This window comes from Habropoda laboriosa, unplaced genomic scaffold (assembly GCF_001263275.1).
Source record: "Habropoda laboriosa isolate 0110345459 unplaced genomic scaffold, ASM126327v1 scaffold295, whole genome shotgun sequence".
Taxonomy (NCBI): domain Eukaryota; kingdom Metazoa; phylum Arthropoda; class Insecta; order Hymenoptera; family Apidae; genus Habropoda; species Habropoda laboriosa.
Genome location: NW_017100429.1, coordinates 144,793 through 163,372, shown reverse-complemented (window position 1 = coordinate 163,372; position 18,580 = coordinate 144,793). Strand labels below are relative to the sequence as shown.

Here is an 18,580-nt window from a genome sequence, read left to right as displayed (position 1 = left end):
TGGTTAAGCCTGTCTGGCAAATCTTGTTCTTTAATAAATAACATGATTATTCTCGTTCCATTAGAAAAAGAAGAAACTAGAAAAGAAAGGGAGGAAAGAAGTAAAAATGAACAAAACCGAAAGAGAACGTGACTTTTTGCATCCAAGAATTTTTCGCTCATGCTAAACATCATGATTAAAACCTCCAACGGTCTATTTTTTCGAGCGATTCTTCGTAGAAAAATGCACCGAAGCGTCTGGTATCTAAAGAAGCCGAAGTATAGAAAAGTCTCTACACCTAAGGAAAAAAAAAGAGCAAAATTTCGGCTCGTGAGGGGGCATGATTATCGCCAATGTCACACAATACACACTCATCACACACTCCGTCTCTTTTCTTTTGCTTAACCAGAACAATCCCAAACCAACGTACTTTTTCTCTCTGCTTTTCCTTTTTATATCTCTTGTTCAATGTTTAGTCGCTTTTCAATACCACACGATAAAGTATATGTAAATTCATATTTTGTTTATCATTAATTTCTGTTTGTTCTCTTTGTCTGTTTGTTTACATACTATATGCTGGACTCTGAGGTATTGAGAGGAGGCAAGATGGTCGTTTTGTATATATCTCTAGGCAATGGCGTAAGGTTACAAGTGAGAGCTGTGAGGCTGTTGCTCGTAAAACAGTACGTAGGCTTCGTTGGAAACGACCGATCGTGCCGGAACAACGGACACTCGGCTGTCATTGTACTCGTGCCAGTCCCCTGAATACGGGTGTTTACAATACGCCGTGTAATGGCCGGAGTGCGTCGTGCCTGAGTGATTCGCGACACCGTACAAGTTGTACGTGCAGCCAGGAACTCGAGGCGCGGCGAAGGCACTGAGATCCAAACCTGTCAATGGGAAATCCACCATCACGTTGAGCTTACTACGGAACCGTTCCATTGGTGAGAAACGTTTCAAATCTGCAGTTGCATTTCATTAAGGAAAATAATCAAAATTACATTACTCATTTTTTTCAGGACTCTAAATATTGTTTCCGTATATGTTTGCATGTATACAACAGGGCTTTCTAAATGATTATACGACTTTCATTGAATCGTGAAAAGGATACGGATAACAAGAATCTTCGGGAACTTCTGTATACTGAAGCTCTTCGTGCATTTCCTCCTCATCTGACATTTGGAACAGGTAGGTTTCTCATCACCATCGAGAACTTCCTCTCGTGTGAAATGTTCCAAACACTGACTCAGTTTCACGGTGCCACTCCTGGCCGGAATTGGCAAGCTCAAATCCCAGAATGGATCCAGAGTCACCGACACGTGGTCACAAGAGGTGCAGTGCAGCGAGGAGCGTAACTGACCCACGAATACGTCTACTATCATGCTGTCCTCACTACGTAGGTAACGCTTCCAGCTCTCCACTGCCTTCTGACTGTCCCTATTTACAAATTAACCAATATCAAGTCTCTTTACTGGTCGAATTCTGATAATTTCAGATTCAAGGAAGATCAATCATGGAACCTTACGTGTACATCTCAGGAATATCTGTGTGTATTGGTTGTGGCTTCACCGTCACCCTGTTTACGTCCTCGTGCAGCCCCTCCAACAGATATCTGAGAAATTCTTGAGCATCCTGCTGGCTGTAGCCGATGAACCGCGGCGCGAATCTCTGTATCTGAGACTTCAACGCCGTCGTGTTCACCACGTGGTCACCGCCCACCTCCCACAGCTCGTGGATCACCTGGCTGAACGCCTTGATCAGAGCCCCCTTCATACCCGACATACTGGTGTTTATGTCCGCTAGGTACTGCTCATTCAGCAGATATTCCAGTAACGGTCTTGTATTGCTCAGACATTGGATCACACTGTTCATAAAACACTGTAACAGCAAAAATTAGGTTAAAAAGGGTATATGTTAGGTAATTTTCGCAATATAGATTCACAATACTCACTGTGTTTCCAATGTTTCTCAACCCATTCAGTCCACAGCGCTCATCGCGGTGCGCCTGTAGTCGATTACGCGCCGATTTGTTTGTCGGGCTTCCCTCCTGCAATACAGATCAATGTTACACCTCTGTAACCTAACTTTTTTCTTTCCAGAACTAAGTCTCTACAGGGAACGAAAACCGTTGGATACCGTCGCGTAATCTGTTCTAAAAGACAACTACTTTAACATTACTGGTGGCGGTGTCTAGCTTGCGGCATATCACACCAATGTACACTCGACACACGCACATACCACGAAGTCGATATAAAACCAAGGGATACGTATTACATACACACAAAGGCACTAGAAATCAGTTAGATATTATGTAGATACACTGATTGATTAGTATATATGTATGTCCATCATGTCACACTGTACGTACGTTTCCGGATGCATTCGATCTGAACGTGTGGATCGTCCCGAGCATAAAATATGTCCAACACAATATATTGATAAAAGGAAGGATAGCGTAATAATCTAGAGCATCAAACAGCTGAGAAAAAGAAGCAACGGTGCATAACGACGTCATCGTCTCTGTTTTTTTCACAACACTCACCTTCCTACGACTGGCTGGAGGTTGTACCGTACTCAGGCTGTACCGTACCGTGTAAACACCGGAAGGGACGCGTTTCTGCTTGGTCAGAGGTGTCGCAACGCCGAGCAGGAACGCGTACACGAACAGCAAAGTGATCACTGCCCACACGCACCACAACCCCCAGCCTATCACTTGGGTATAAGCCAGCTTACACTGTGTAACGTTTCGAAACCACTTCTGTCCATCTCTCAAACATCATGTTACCGAACGTAGAGGACAAACAAACAAACGTCATGTCGCTGCTGGAAAGACCAGAAAACTTCTCTGTGCGCGCACGACAACAAAAAGGTTCTTGTAGCGTTGTGTCTGTATATTCAGAGATACTCTGCCCCCACTCCGTGTGCCAAATTGGCACGCTACTCGTTGCCATCGACGACAGAGATAAATCAATTCGTGAGGATCACGAAGCAACTAGAATAATACACGTTCAACGTCTCTATGCATACTACGTTGCCACGGGGGGGTACCGTTATGTGTTATGAGAAATCCGTTGACCGTCACCTCTCTCTCTCTCTCTCTCTCCCCCCTCTCTCCTGCCCGAAGAGCTCTGGTCTATTATTAAAGCTAGCTAACTACCGAACAGACTGAGGAGCGCAGATGCTTCAAGAAAAACGTCCACTAGTTTCGTAACAGACACAAGTAGCAACGTGGAAGCGCATAAAGTAACGTTTTGTCGCATCATCACCCCCTCCACGGTTGCTATACTGTTGTACTATATGGTGCAAGGTTTTGTTACGAGACACTGAACCTTCCGTGGATGGGGAAAAATGACGCGCCATGCCCGCATTATGAGTGAAATACTGAATGAGAGACAAGTTTATTAATACATTCACTACTTCAGATAGTTTGTGGCTGATTTACGTGTCCCTCCCTCTACAAGTATAAAATTTGGTGTTTCACAACAGTGCTTTGAAATTGTGAAAGATAGAAAGCTAAAGATTTTATGTGTATCTTTAAGAAGAAACCTAACTTGCAATAAAGAGAATCTCGAACACATTTCTCTGAGTTCGACTCGAAAATCGAAGAATATCCGGTTTAATGCTTTCAGCAAAAAATGGTCGAAATGGAGTCGTGTTTGGACTCATTTTCATCGGGAGAACCTGGCCTATCTATTGACAATGTTCTAAGTATTAAATTTCATTCTTTGCAAATTTGATGGGTTTAACTATTGTCATGCGAACATGGGGTACTATATAACCGCAACAGACCGTGTAAATGAAGTAATTAAACATAATGCACCAGAAAGAAAGTGTTTCAGATTAGCGGAAACACTATGCTTGAAGAAAAATGGCCGAAACTGGAAACCAATGAAACCTGATACACCTATGCTACTATGTACAAGGTGTCCATAAATTGATGCCGTTTTAAATAATCACTAAACGTGTTAATTCCAGAATCATGGAAAGTTAATTAATATCTTTTATCGTTCAGTGGTTACTCTTAAGGTGATAAATTTATAGACTCCTATATACAAGTTGTTTCTGAACAACAAATAGAAACTTAAAAGACTAACAGAGATCAGCAGAAGAAAAAACAAAGTCTTGATAAACTAATCCATTCCTTCATCTAAACCAGCACATGTAGTCATTGTAAATAAGATAAAAACCACGAATGGTCAAAATTTATGTTCAAATCACGAATGATATAAAATCTATGTTAATCTAAGTGTTTATCAACACTTTTTGTCCCCTTTAATGACTTTTATCAATCAATCTCCTCAAGTTTCTACCTGTAATTCACAAACTCTGTACCCTACAATGAAACCACGTGATAAATCCTGAACTAGTCGCCCTAAATGTTCCAGGAACACTCACAAACTGGTCGGTGACCCCGCGATAGAGGCTTTGGTGCGCCGTTGACGCTCCCGTGGGCGAAGAGGAGGTCAAGTTACTGGCAGTGTTCGTGCTAGACCCAGAGAAGTGTCCCTCCTGCCTCCTAGATGTGGATGGTGCGGACGGGTCGTCCCCGTAGGTACCTGACGGTCTTCCCGCCACGCCGTTCTGCAAAATAGGCGGCGTGATACCGCCCACGAACGACGTAGACGTATTTCTCTGCTCGTCGCCGTCCTCTAAGCTTTCCTCTTCAATGTCCAACTCCTCTGGCTGTTTCTCCAGCTCACCAGTAACGCTGATCTTCTCCCTTGCGTTATTATTAATCAGCAGCTCGCCGTTACTCGTATTAGTAGCTAAGTTAGTGAGCAAGTCGAGCTTAACAACACCAATCAAACCAGCACCGCCACCACCGGAGGCAGCTGCCACTGTAGGTGACAGGAGGTTACGCTTAGCTGGTGAAACCTCTAGGCGACGATGCAAGCCGTTCAGATGCGCGTCTCCCTCGTCCTCGTCGTCTAGGTCCGCGTCCTCGTCGTCTAGGTCACCACGATCATTGTTGTTCACCACCCCGTAGCCTCCACTGTCCTCTGTGCCACTGGCACCACTGGCGTTCCCATTCTCACCACTGCTGGCGGCAGCAGCAACATTGTTATTGCTGCCACCAACTGGTTGTTGTTGTTTCACGTTGTTGTTATTGTTGTGCTGATCGTCGGTACGATCGGTAGTAGTGGTGCTAGTACGGTCGCCCTCGTCCTCGTCCTCGTCCTCGTCCTCGTCCCCGTCCCCGTCCTCGTCCTGGTCGTCGTCGTCCTCGTCTTCGTCCAGGTGATCGCGTACCGTGCTGCCGCGCTCGTCGATTGTTACCTCGCCAGGTGTCGCGGCGCCGTCCGCGCGTGCATACCCGCCGTGGAGCACCGTGCTGCTGCTGCTGCCCGGCCGCCTCTTCGACCTGGACCAGACGCCAGCGGCGGAAGACGACGATGAGGACGAGGAGAGTGACGACTCGGGTCGCGAATAGTCTCTCCCTGTGCGCTCGATGGTCTCACGGCCACCCTCGCCGAACAGCTCCGTCAAAGAAGACCCAGTTGACGCTGTGCTGGTTGAGTGGTGCTTCCACTGACGGTGATGGTGGTGGGAGGAGCCAGAGATGTTCGGTATGTAGCCAGACGGAGAGTACCTGCTCAGGTCTGTTGTAGTACTTTCTAGCCTGTCCCTAGAAGTGCCGCTGATGGACAAGCTGGACGATGAGGAGGAGGTGGATAAACCGAATCTGCTGCTACTGCTGGATGTTGCATTCGTTGATGGACCAGCGCTGCTGCTCACTGGGCTCGTGTACGTCGTAGAAGAGACTGACCTGTAAACGTTAAGGGGAATGTGAATATCGCAGCTGGGCCACCGGCCAAGGGTTACCCCTCTCTTTGTTCGCCGATTACGCAACCCCTGCACGCGCTCACTGTCGTGTACGTACAGTCTGTCACACGAGAGTGTATCTGTGATATCTTTCGGGATAATGTATCGATCATCAACATGTGTTTTACAAAAATATTGCAACAGCTGACTAATAGATACTATATTATATACAATATATATATATCGTTAGAAAAAGGTTTCATTCAATTTCCGGTTATAGTTTTGTTAAAAAAAAAAATTTTTTTAAATTCCTGATGAAATCGCTTAATAATTTGGCAATGTATTCTCTCTTGTGTGACTAACTGTATACACTAGCATGAGTAAACACTGTGCCTCAATATGTTAGTAGAACGATAAATATCGTGACGAAAAATTTCGTAACGCTAATTTCAGAATAGAAATGGTTCCAGGGGGAAGAAAAGATGGTTGTTCCAATGTGAAGAAATGGAAATTAGTACAAAAGGAGTAGGGAGTTTGTAGGTTACTAAATCAGACGCTCGACACCGTTGATAGATTTGGAAACGGCGCCTGGGACGCATGGCGAACTAGATATTTAAAATACACGCGCTCGCGAGTGCACACGTGAGCCAGATATCCCGTGGAGGTAACGGTAGACAGGATTCCGGGTAGAAAGTGACTCTCCTCTCTCGCCTAGGCAGAAGACAATTCGCCTTCGACGAGGTCAAGGCCTTCTCAACGCGTCAATTGCGATCGATCAACCTGCACACGTAACGCACTTATACCCCACGTCGTGGTTCTTCACCGTGATAGTTCTTCCCTAGAGGGAATTAGACTGCACTCTAGCCTTCTAGTCCTCTATAGTTATCGAATAGGTGACTTGAAAGTTATTTCTCATCTAAATATTGTTTCTTTTTAAACTTGAAAGCCACAAATTTCTTACATATGTTGTTACATATATTTTTTAAAGAAATTTTCATAAATTCTGCCGCTTATAGAGGATTTAAGAATCCACTTCCATTAATTCCTATAGTCAGACTAAAGTAACTGTAACGTGGTCACTGTTCAAGGTCACTCAGGAGTCACCTGACCCTATTTTAAATTATCTTCCATCGGTAAAGAATCCCGTGTGACTAGTTCTCAGGTTGCCACAACCTTGATCTTTGCCATAGAAACGGGGTCTTATGCCCTCCTAATTGGATCATTGTGGCACACCAAGGACAAAAGTAATTGACGCATTGTAAAGGGTGTCGTCGGGTACCTGTTGCCCACCGAGTGTGTATTTATAACGCAAAGAAACTGAATTGGCACAACAGTGATCCTCCCAGACGGGAGGTACAAAGGAAGAAGCACCACCACGTGGTTCTTTCTGAACGACAATAGACTTTTCACTGACCATTTGCGCTATAATTGACGGCTTTACACTTTTTATTCCAAGGGTAACGTTAGTAAGACACTAATTATAAGCATAACAAGCTGAAGTATTTCATAAACGGAGTCTGATTTGAATTTTTTACTGTTTTAGATGGCAAGCGTGGTTTCACACCAGAAATACAGTAGTGCCACCCGTTCAGGTATCGAGGAACTATTCGATGGTAATTGCACTTTTGAAACATGTAAAAATAAAATGTCCACTGGACTAAAGAACGGAAATGTCTGAACAAAAAATTCTCATGGGATAGTCACTTAAGCGGTCGCTCTACTGTACTCTCAAGACTCGAAAAAAGAAAGCAAATTCATAAAGCGTTAGGCCTAACTCAGACAAACTACTTTAGAACCATACCACAACCACAAAACGGTGGTCGCCGCTGGTTACCCGTGGGCGGTCATGAATTAACATGAAAATGCATGGTAGTGCTCAGACGGACCCAGTGACTGAAAGTCAGTTTCGATGGCTGTCGCAATCCGTGGTCGGCATCACTCACAAAATTGTCGTCAGTGGTTGAGCACAACGCACACGGTGCGACACATCAACCACTCGCGGAACACTTGTCAACCATTCGACGTTAGCATACGTTGTAGATATTATGATTATTTTTTATTTTCGATTTTCAAAAATTGTGCAATTTTCTGACATTTTCAAGAAAGTTTTTTAATTTTTAAAAAACAGCCCTTTACGATCGAAAATAAAAAATACACATTTTTTGTAGTCCTTACCGATAAAAAAAAATGTTCAGGCTCTTTTTTCATTTTGGTACCAAGCTTGTGATGTGGTTCGTTGTAGTCGATACGGACCACTCGTGACCACTTTTCAATGGTTGAGTCTACCGACAGCCCAACTACCGTTTTGTGATTGTGGTGTGGTTCTAAAGCGGTCCGTCTGTGTTAAGCCTTATAGGTGCGACAGTTAATTGTCAGATCTCAGGTAGAAGTGGAGGAAAACAGAGATACACAGCGTCGAACCAATGACAGTTATCGGGGCCTTGATCTTGCAACCGCGCGCGCCTTATACCTCCGTTTTAATCCCGAGGTATTGCTCACCTTGTGGGTGAGCTGCGAGACCGGCTGTACTCCGACACGTAGTTCCTGCGGATGCTCGCACCCGTTGATGAGTAGAAACTGTAGGGCCCATCGAGTATCAACTATTTAATACATTCTACGCCTATATTCGCTTTTTTGAGAAGCCTGGGATCGGCAATTATGATCTTCATAGGCAAAGAAGTGATACAGTCTTGATATAATCAACCGCTTGTTCAAGGCCATCCCCACCACATCCAATGAGAGAGGCCTGAGAGACAAAGTGATTGGAGAGAAGTCAATCGACGGCTATCAACTTTCAAGAACCAACCCTTTGTGGACATGGTGGAACAAAAACACGAGCCAGAATTTTAAATTAGCCTAATTTACAATGTCATGTAAATGCAAATAGGAATTTACTAAAATGGAATATCTCTTATATGACTAACTGTAGGTCTCCTGCTATATTCGTCATTCCACTTTTCGAAGCTTTAACTTAAGTGACAAATAATGGTCCCAAAAATACAAAAGCCGGCAAAGGGTCAGCCTTCTCTGTTCCTAAATCATTTCTAAACGCGATTGCCGATCCCTGGGATCTACTGGAACATAATAATATCCAGAACGAGGAGAGGAATGGGGATGTTGGATTCCAGATGAAGAAAGGGAGACTCACCTGCCTGACGGGCAGTAGGATCGCCTGTACTCGGATGTGTATAGGATCGACGAGGTACCAGTAGACCTGTAGGTGTTCAGCTTCGAGGTGGAACCGCCGATGGCGGAGCTACTGGTGCCGCCGCTACCGCTGGAGCATCGCCTGCTAGGAGAATACGGCGCCATCGGGCTGGTACTGTACGAGACTGCTACGGCGCCCTCCTGGCCCCCACGGTGATACGACATTGCACCCCGGGTCACCAGTCTCACAATTCCCCTCTTTCTCCCTCTCTTCGCTAAAAACCCTTCCTGAATGCCAACACAATTAAAGGAGAGCTTGATCAAGCCATACGTATTTTTCTACTGTACTGCTAATTTTTTCTTTTTCGTTATTAAGAGTGTAGAAAAGTTTGTGAACAAATTAAAGGGAACAACTTTTTCATTAAAAAAATTCCCATTCTTTGCCGTAAAATTTTTTTAATTTTCTCCAAGAATGTTCATGGTTACCGATCGATCTATAGGTTCCTGAGGCCAAGTTGGTAAGTGGGGATCCTGCATAATCGACTGAAACGCAATCCTAACCCCATTCTCAAAACCAAAGTTGGATTCTCTAATTCAATTTTCTAATTACTAAGGGAGAACATTTAAGAACTTATACAATTATACAAATTAAATTCGACGTGTAATATAAGGGTACTGACGTAGCCTCTTAGAAACATTAGATGAAAAGATTTTTGGAAGAGTTGAGCAATGATAAAGTATCTCCCCCTCTTGAGAAAGAGGACAGATATAACGAAAGCAAGTTTCGCAGGATCCGTAATAATTTGACCCAGAAAAAACCGACGACTGGAATAGCATGATGAATCAAACCAATTTTTCTCACAATTCTGAATCCAATTATTCCACTTCTGAATCTCTTCTGAGATACCTAACCTTAAACCCGAACTTCTGAAATTTCGATAGAATATTGTAAATGAAATATCTAAGCGGAAATCAAGAATAGGCATCGAACGCATAATAATATAATACATTATTATATGATAAGTATTCTATTATATAATGACGAGACACAAAAGCTCGATTTCCAGCTTCAGCATCGACCTTGCTGCCGTTGAGCGCGCTACTTCACCTTGTCCTCTTTTTTCTGCCTAAAATCTGACCACGGAAGAATTTACTGGCTGCCCGCGAAAAAAACCAGTCTCCATGTGACACTGGAAACGGAACCGCATTGCGTTATGCGATCAACCGGATATCGATTCTCTCTGCTTCTATCTCTATTTCTCATTCTCTCCCTTTGTAGAACGAATTACAACAAAGGAAGAAGAAACTCCACCGTCGATACTCCAGCTGTCAAATTCCACGAAGAGGAATGCAAAACGAAGAAATGCCAAAGGTTACTAGGTCAAGCTAAAAGAAGCAGACTGACCTTGGACCGGGAGAAAAAAACAGCTACTCGCGCGCTGCTGGATACTTGAGACACGTATTATCGTTTTATATGCTAATTAGATTCATCTGATAAGAACGTGGCCTTCTGCATTCGTAAATATCGATGTATATTTAATTTCAGATATAATAGAATTTTTTAAATTAATATCGGTACAAGTTTGGTACAGTAGCAACTGGAATGCAAAAAGTAGAATAGAGTTGCTCAATGAAACAATATGTGATAACGTATCCCACTGGTAAATGATCACTGAACTCTCATAAGAAGCAGATATGACGATACTACTGGCATTTCTAAAATTAACCTGCGTATCTCAGCTTAAGAATACTCTTTTTTTAACTCAAGTGGTGGAGTGAAAGATATTTGTTACATAACAGTGAGGGTGGAGTAAATTTGATAAAACATACATGTGTGTACATCTTATCCGGCTACAATGCAAGTATTGAATAGAGAACTGCATTGCCATCGAGTAATAATAAATTAAGTAAGGTACATTTTTGCGAACAATTTTTTTTCTAATTGTAATTCTGCTTTTGGAATTAATGGCGGCGTAAAAATTACGCGTGTAACGTCCAAGAGATGAATCCACGTCTCTGCCAAATACCTGGCGTCAAGAAAGCAGCCACGTTTTTCCTCGGTTCTGGCAGACATCCCAGTTTTCACCGGAATACATCAGACGCGCAAAACCGATACGAGAAACGTCTTGAGTTTCCTCGAATTCTCCGAACACATTCTACATTAAATCTCCAATAGAATCAACTAGTGAGAAAACTTTCTTCTCCTTCTATTGTGTTATTATTAATCTACTATATTGAGTCTATTCACACATGGTGACTAGCTAACAAGTTTCGAACTTTTTTCTCTTCCTTTCAAGACTACAGGCAAAAATTTAAAGGAAAAAAATTATGTACGTATAACGCGGTCAAGATATTACGGGTCATCTTTTACGTTTCACCAGGCAAAGTCAATAACGCGGTTACGTAATCGCGTGCAGAATACAATTGAAATTATGTAACTAATCCCATGATACGAGCGTCCCTTTGGATATTTAAAAAATTTTCACAGGTACATTATTCCAATTAAGTGGAAAAATTTGTCCGAAATTCATATCTAATTTTGTATTCAATTATTCATGGACAGTTCTATTACAGTGAACATTGATTCAAAATAAGTTAGAATTATTCGATCAACGGATGACGACGATTACATCATGGAAATCAGTACACGTGGATCTCTGGCAGAGCAGATTATACGTTTACGCAATGAAAGCGGACCGAAACGTCTACTAGCAGCATTTTCAGCATTCTAAATAACCGTCTACGGTAGTAATGTCGTGCATCGGTAAGCAGCCTGCAACAATAGCACTATGCTAATGCTCTTTATCTTCTTTTTGTTCCTATTTAAGCTATGCGGGTGAATGAGAAACAAAGAATGCATTTTTTAAGTGGTCCATTTATCTGAGAATATTATTCAAAATGAAAAAGAAAAGAAAAAGAAAAAATAACGTAGTTCTGAATCAAAGGTAAATTAAGCTGAATGAAAAACGTTGAGACCGAGAATTCAGATATATAATACAACAAAAGCAAGCGTGTAACGAGTACATGTGCACGTGGCTGTGTGCTTTTGATTCACGTACGACTGCACTTGTAACGCAATTAATGAAATCGATTTGATTCGTAGTATGCACATAACCGTCGAATTCCACTATTTCTGCTTTATCAAAATTTTGATTTGGCACGACTGTCTATCACATTAGCACCATCTTTTTTTTATTGCTTTTCTTATATAATTAATATTTGAATACAATTTTAATCGAGAAAATTTACCGCTAAAATCCAGAATTTGTTTTGTGTAAGGTATTGCATTACATAAGATAATGACACGCGCATGATTTCAAGGAAAAAACAAAAATTCGATTTGAATCGATCACGTGTACTCGTAGCGGTGTAGACAGAATGGATAAAAATGTAAAAAGCGTTGAAACACCGTTTGTTTATTATTTTGATACGGAAATCGCCATTTTACATCTGCACTTGAAATTTTCGATCCCTTCATAAATCGACTGACATGTGCCACATGACACCATTAATTTAACCCCGAAAAAAGGGATTAACATAGTTTATAGTTAATTCAAAGAATTAAAGTACAAATTAAAATTATAACGTTTAACAATGAACTAATACACTCATTAATGAAGATAGATTTATAGTGAACATTATAATGGTGCGTTACATATCGAGATTATTGCATTTATATTTTACAGTATCGTAATATTCTCGATTAGCGTATCGATATAAAAATAATATTAATTCCCATATATCGAAACTATTGTTACAATTCGATCGAAACGATTGATCGATTCTTTCGAGCCATTAGTATGAATGTATAACCTCTGTTCTTTTCTAAACACGTGCATGTAATTTGACGGACAATTTTCCGAGAATAAAGGCGTTACTCTCGATACTTCGAATATTTTTATCGAGCCACTGCGATTCGTAACCTAACCCCGTGTTCACGAGGCCAGAGAGCGAGAAAGTGAGAAAGAGACAAAGATGCAGACACATGGAAGGGGTAAGAAGGGCGAGCGGGCGCCGAGTGGGAGAGAGACAAACATATAGAAGAAGAAAAAGAAAGAGAAAGATACACGACGTTCATTTGGACACGGCCTTTGGCATTTCTCACGTTCCAAAGTTAAAATGCACCACCGGTATATATAATTCATACATACGACGAGTCATTCATAGAAATTAGATAAAGGAAATACTCACGGGCTGACGCCTCAACGAGTACGTATGCTTTTCACTTGATTATTTTGTCCAAGCTGATATGTACATATGTATGCACAAAATGTCAGTGTTATGAACTTCTTCGCGTTACCATGGTCATATCTTCGATTTTCAAACGAGATGAAAGGTTTCGACCTTTTACGGGGACGAAAAGGGGAAGTGAGGCATCCCGCGGAACTGTCCGTGACGTCACCGCAACGAACACTCGGGACTTTCGTCGTGTTCGAGGCGAGGAGATAGTCGCACGACGCCACGAAAGTCTCGAGACAAGACGATCGATTTAACCAGCACGTTTCATGTCGATCACGCCACGTACTATACAGGAAATTCTTAACTGGTGACTCCGTGCGATCGTAGCCTCGCCACCTTGGAGTCAGCCTCGAGTATTTACCTTTTTATCGACACTTCCTCCTCGAACGCACTTGCGACACCCACAAGATTATCACCACTGACTCCCTAGCGCAACGTGCGTGCAAACAATATGGCGATTACAAGGTTGCCGATTTCCGCGTTGACAGTCATCGCTTCCGCGACTACCGCATTCTGCGCTAGCGCAGAAGAAAATGCTGTCGCGCTTGCCTAGGGTGGAACACTAGTGCCACTGTTGCCACATTCCACCGTACACAACCATTTCTACAACCAATCACATTCGACCTGCGAAACATCTTTCCATTGAAATCATTTATCTACTATTACTAATTGAACATATTAGTATTACTAATTAATATTTAGTGATTGATAATACTTGGTAATTAATATATGAATACATTGTGTCAAAATTGTACAACAGGACGAAAAATCCATTACGAAAATGATAATCTTGAAATTAAAGTTTGGTAATACGATGTACGGAAACGTGAGTGCAAAATGTTTTATTTAAACTTTATCATTCGAATCAATCAAGCATCTTTGTTACATTGTTTTTCTACATATTCAACAGCCATCTGCTGAACACGCGCCACGTCTTCTTGAGTACCATGCTGCTCTTCAAAGTTGATGAACTTTTTGAACAGGGACTTCATCTTCCTAGGTGGCAGAGTCTGTACAACAGCCCGTTCCAGTACTTTTCTGTAAAAACAACTAGTTTTGTACCTTATTATGTTAAAAGAAACGATTGTTGGAAATATTTTTACCTTGCTATATCAATGTCATTGGATTTAATTAAAGAATCAATGTAACATGACCATATATCAACTCGCTTAGGATAAGAATTCAAAATTTGCTCGAAGAGGGTCTGTGATCTCTCTTTGTCTCCAAACTTGTTCTCCAAAACTGCAAACCTTGCCATTAAATTCACATCTGCAAAAAACAATTCATATTATTATTCAGTAATATCAAATTTGGTTTTTATATAATGATACATACGTTCAGATGCTGGTAAAGATTGCAATGCCCTCTGCATAATGTGTCTGGATTTTTCTTTCAAACCTATTTTTAACAATGTTGCACCACAGTCAATCCATATTTGAGGATTCTGCTTAAACTTTCCAATCATAGTATTAATTATCTTCTCCAACTCAATCTGTCTGCCAGCTTCAGCATATACAGTTAACATATGACTGTATATCTTCAGTGAGTCATTACTTCTGACAGCTTCTTGGAAAACATCATTCAATGATTCAGGAGTTCCAAACTTTGATTCCAAATTCAACCAAGCATTCCAAACATTGAGCCTTTCATTCTCTTCCCTAAAATTAATGGTTTTAACCGCTTTTCTTGCAACTGCTCTAGCTTTCTCAATTTCTGTTGTTTGCAAATGGTATGCCATGTATTGCAACCAAATTATAGAACTGTCTGGACTCGCCAGAACCAGTCTGTCAAATTGATCCACAGAATTTGGTAACTGATTACTGGCTAATGCTTCTTCCCTTTGACGAATCTCACGCTCTTTCTGTCTCTCCTGTTCTCTACTTTCAGCACCACTTAATTTTTTCTTTTTTTGCTTTGGTTCTTGCTCCTTTTCCCCTTCGCTGTCACTGGATGATTCTTCCTTTTTGAGTAAAGCCACATCAGGTTTATCATCCCAGAAAAATCCACATTCAGGAATTCTTGGTTCTTCCTCATTATCCTCGTAAGCATCAACGTTATAATGTACATTTGTTTTATCCTCCTCTGTAAGCTTAACCTCCTCATCCTCCTTTTCTTGTTTAACTTTTTTCACCTTTTTTTGCCTGGTTTGTTTAACACTTGCCTTCATTAAATTCTTTTCTTCCAAAACTTCTTCTAATTTCTCCTCACTATGCTCTTTTTTAACTGGAACTTCAACCTCTTCAGTTTTTATCTTTTTAGCAGGTACTTCATTATTTTTCTTTACCTTCGTCTTTCTCTTCAGATTATTATCCTCTTTATGTTCAGTTTGTTTACAGTACTTTTTTTCAAATGCAGACTTCACCATACAGATTGGCATAATATCGGATTCATTGGAATTTAATAGAACATAGCATCTGATTTTTGAATGAACGCTGTAAGGCGATAAGTCTGGCTGTATGTCGTTCATGTGACGCCGTGTAGGCATTGCAGCCAAAGTACCTTTACCAATACCTTTTAGTACAATTAAAAGGAACCAATTGGTTACCATTAAAATTTTACCTTTGAACAGTTTCCCTTCAGGAAGTTGCAGTTGCTTATTTTGCTTTGCACTTATTTTATTCATTACAGAAGGCAAGGTGGTCAGTTCAACGAGTTCATGCACGTAATTCTTCCACATAATCGTGCCAGAAATTTTATCTCCTACTTTTTTTTTTCTAGCATAATGGTCTTTAGACACTATACCCAACAAATTATTTGGCAATTGAACAACCAGACCATCGTTTGTAATCTTTTCAATCTTTCCTACAACTCTTTGTCCTAATTTCACAGATGAAATCGGTCTGTTTTTGTAAAATGAATTTTTCGCTAGTTCTGCTAGCTTATTGAAGTACAAAGACAAAGTATCCACAGCTACCACCATTCTGCTTCTACAATTACGCAGTCCATCAAATATCTTTTTCAGTGATAGTGTTAAACCCAATTCCTTCTTCTTCCTATTAATGGATGTGACTTTTGCAAATAAGATTTGATTCACGCATAAGAGATTAAAATTACTAACGTTACTGTAAGAAATATATCCGAAAGGTGCACCTCCTGTAACTGGTAAAATAACTCTAATGCCATCTGGTTCAAAGTCTCTGATTGAACAAGGTATATAATTCCCTTCCTTCAACATTTCGAAGTTCCTGTATTTTTCTTCGGGTAAAATGGTTCTCGTTAAGATCAAGCTGGGTACCGTAGCGAATACTAAAGCAGAAAGAGTTTCTCCAGGTATGCACTTCGATGCTAATAGAGCTGCAGTGTCCATGCAGGGTGACATATGTCCAGTTGGCAAAAAGCCAGTGCTAACACTTTGTCCATCATTTCGACTAATTTGCAAATACACCCCTTGAATAGACGATTCTGTTATTGTTCCTTCTACTTGCTCACCAATAACGAACTTAACTTCTTCCACTTTTGTACCTAAGTTGTTTCTACCTAAGCTTAGAATCATCTTCCCTGAATCTTCGTCCACAGATTCAATTTTTACCAAGATTGTTTGTCCAATAGAATAGTTCCAATTTGCATCAGATGTTCCCTTGATAAGGGCAATTTTTGGAAGCCAGCCTTTGACTTCCCCAAAAAATTTTACTAATAATCCGTATTTATTTATCTGTGCAATAGTACCATAATATTTTGATCCATATTTTGCATCTTGTATGTCAGTTAGTATAGGTAAATCAGTTGCTATCAGTGACCTCTTCAAAGTAAGATATACTCTGTGGCGTGCAGTATTGACGGTCAAAACTCTTGCTTCGACCTCTTTGTTGATTTTTAATTTTTTTAAAGCACTTAAGCCCTCGTCAGACACGTGGTCGGGTGCAACTTGTCCATGAAACTTACCAATTTGTACGTTAATGAAGCCAGTCTCTTCATTAATGTTTGTAATTTTCACGTTTACCACATCACCTGGTTTAAAATCAGATAGAGAAAAATATTTCTGTTCCAATAATGAAGATTGCATTGTACAGAAATAAGTTCCATCCATCCAGCTGAAGGATATTACTCTACATTTATGTATGGAACCAGGTACAAATTTTTCAGTAATTTTATCATAATCAACATTCGTTCTTTTTAAGGGAACAAATCCCCGCATCCCGCTCTTAGTTAACTGTAATACTACTCCACCAGCTTCTTTGAATAAAGTAGTAGCTTCCTCTATAACATCTCCAGATTTAATGGTATTATCTCTAGGTTTATGTACTGTTGAACTGAAGTATCCAAACTTGACAGTTGGTAAAATGTACAGTAATATGCCAGTGATTTCCATTCCCTTTGAGTATTTGGACAAATGTTGATCCAAATATAGTTGATTTATGTATCCTACATAGTTGTTACCAAAAGAAACACATAAGCCATTTGATAAAACTTTTTTTATAAACAGATTAAATGTTGTGCCAGGCAATAAACTGTCCAATGATTTGATTTCTGTGTTATGAGTAGACTTAGCTAACTTTTGTGCTGCAGATAATTTAATTATTGAATTATTTTCACTTATTTTAACTTCATTGATATAACATAAAAGTTGTTTACCTGGAACTGAATAAAATTTGTACATTAATGATCACCAGTTTTATTAACAAATGTTATTTAAATTTACTTACATAAACACTTTTCATTAGTACTTTCTTTGGCAGGTATAAATGCTCTTACATTTGGTAAGCCTACATCTACCACACAACCATGATCTTCTATACTACTAATAGTACATACTATTTTTGAACCATCATCTATATGGTTAATATTCAAATTTTGATTAATCAGTCTGGGTTCAAGAGATATTGCAATTTGCCACGTCTCTTGTGGCTGTATACTTTTCACATAACACACAACATACTCTCCACAAGAATACAACTCAGGTAATAGTTTAAATTCATTTGTCTGAGAATTTTCTGATTTAATTAAACTTTGTAACAAGTTTGTGTAAGAATCACTGATATCTGTAATTTGAGCATGACCTATTATGCCACCTGGCAAAGATATCATTAAATCATATTCTGTTACTTCAGAAATGCATCCTAACACAATTAATCCTTCAGATATTGTTGCATATGACAATCGATCTGCAGTAATAGCAACAAAATTTTTTTCTTCTTCTTCATTCTCTGCTTTTGCTTTATCTCTCTTATGATTCTTCTTACTGATCTTTTCCTGTTTCTTAAATAGCTGAACATAAATACCGATTAATTAGTAATTATAAAACATTAACATACGATGATTGTTTTTTGCAATAAATTTACCAAATTCGACGATTTTTCTTCTTGAACTTTTTTCCCACCTCTTGGAAAACTTTTCAGTGTCATCTACAAAAATATTTATTTCACTATTACAATACAGATATTAATCCAAGATAAAAATTGATAAAATCTATTAAATAATAAGGAATAAATACATGGTGCTTGAATTATTGAGA

General features: G+C 40.2%; 2 protein-coding genes across 5 annotated transcripts; both read right to left on the bottom strand.

Annotated features, from left to right (window-relative positions):
- Nucleotides 1-6: 6 nt before the first annotated feature.
- Nucleotides 7-13,648, bottom strand: LOC108575739 (ubiquitin carboxyl-terminal hydrolase 36-like). 4 transcript variants are annotated; one of them, XM_017938627.1, is made up of 8 exons: nt 13,490-13,648; nt 8,891-9,177; nt 8,242-8,319; nt 4,375-5,746; nt 1,931-2,026; nt 1,505-1,857; nt 1,091-1,416; nt 7-941 (listed from the first exon to the last, which is right to left on the bottom strand). In XM_017938627.1, the coding sequence occupies exons 2-8, from the start codon at nt 9,112-9,114 to the stop codon at nt 625-627; spliced, it is 2,766 nt and encodes a 921-aa protein (XP_017794116.1). In that variant the 5' UTR covers nt 9,115-9,177; nt 13,490-13,648; the 3' UTR covers nt 7-624. The 4 variants fall into 4 exon arrangements, with proteins under 4 accessions (XP_017794116.1, XP_017794118.1, XP_017794119.1 ...); XM_017938629.1 differs by having other exon boundaries at nt 4,846-5,746; XM_017938630.1 differs by having other exon boundaries at nt 4,855-5,746.
- A 349-nt stretch (nt 13,649-13,997) lies between these two features.
- On the bottom strand, nt 13,998-18,470 carry LOC108575675 (protein RRP5 homolog). The gene is made up of 5 exons (XM_017938535.1): nt 18,408-18,470; nt 17,772-18,333; nt 14,464-17,706; nt 14,232-14,397; nt 13,998-14,166 (listed from the first exon to the last, which is right to left on the bottom strand). Exons 1-5 carry the CDS (start codon nt 18,468-18,470, stop codon nt 13,998-14,000), a joined length of 4,203 nt encoding a protein of 1,400 aa, XP_017794024.1.
- Nucleotides 18,471-18,580: the final 110 nt, after the last annotated feature.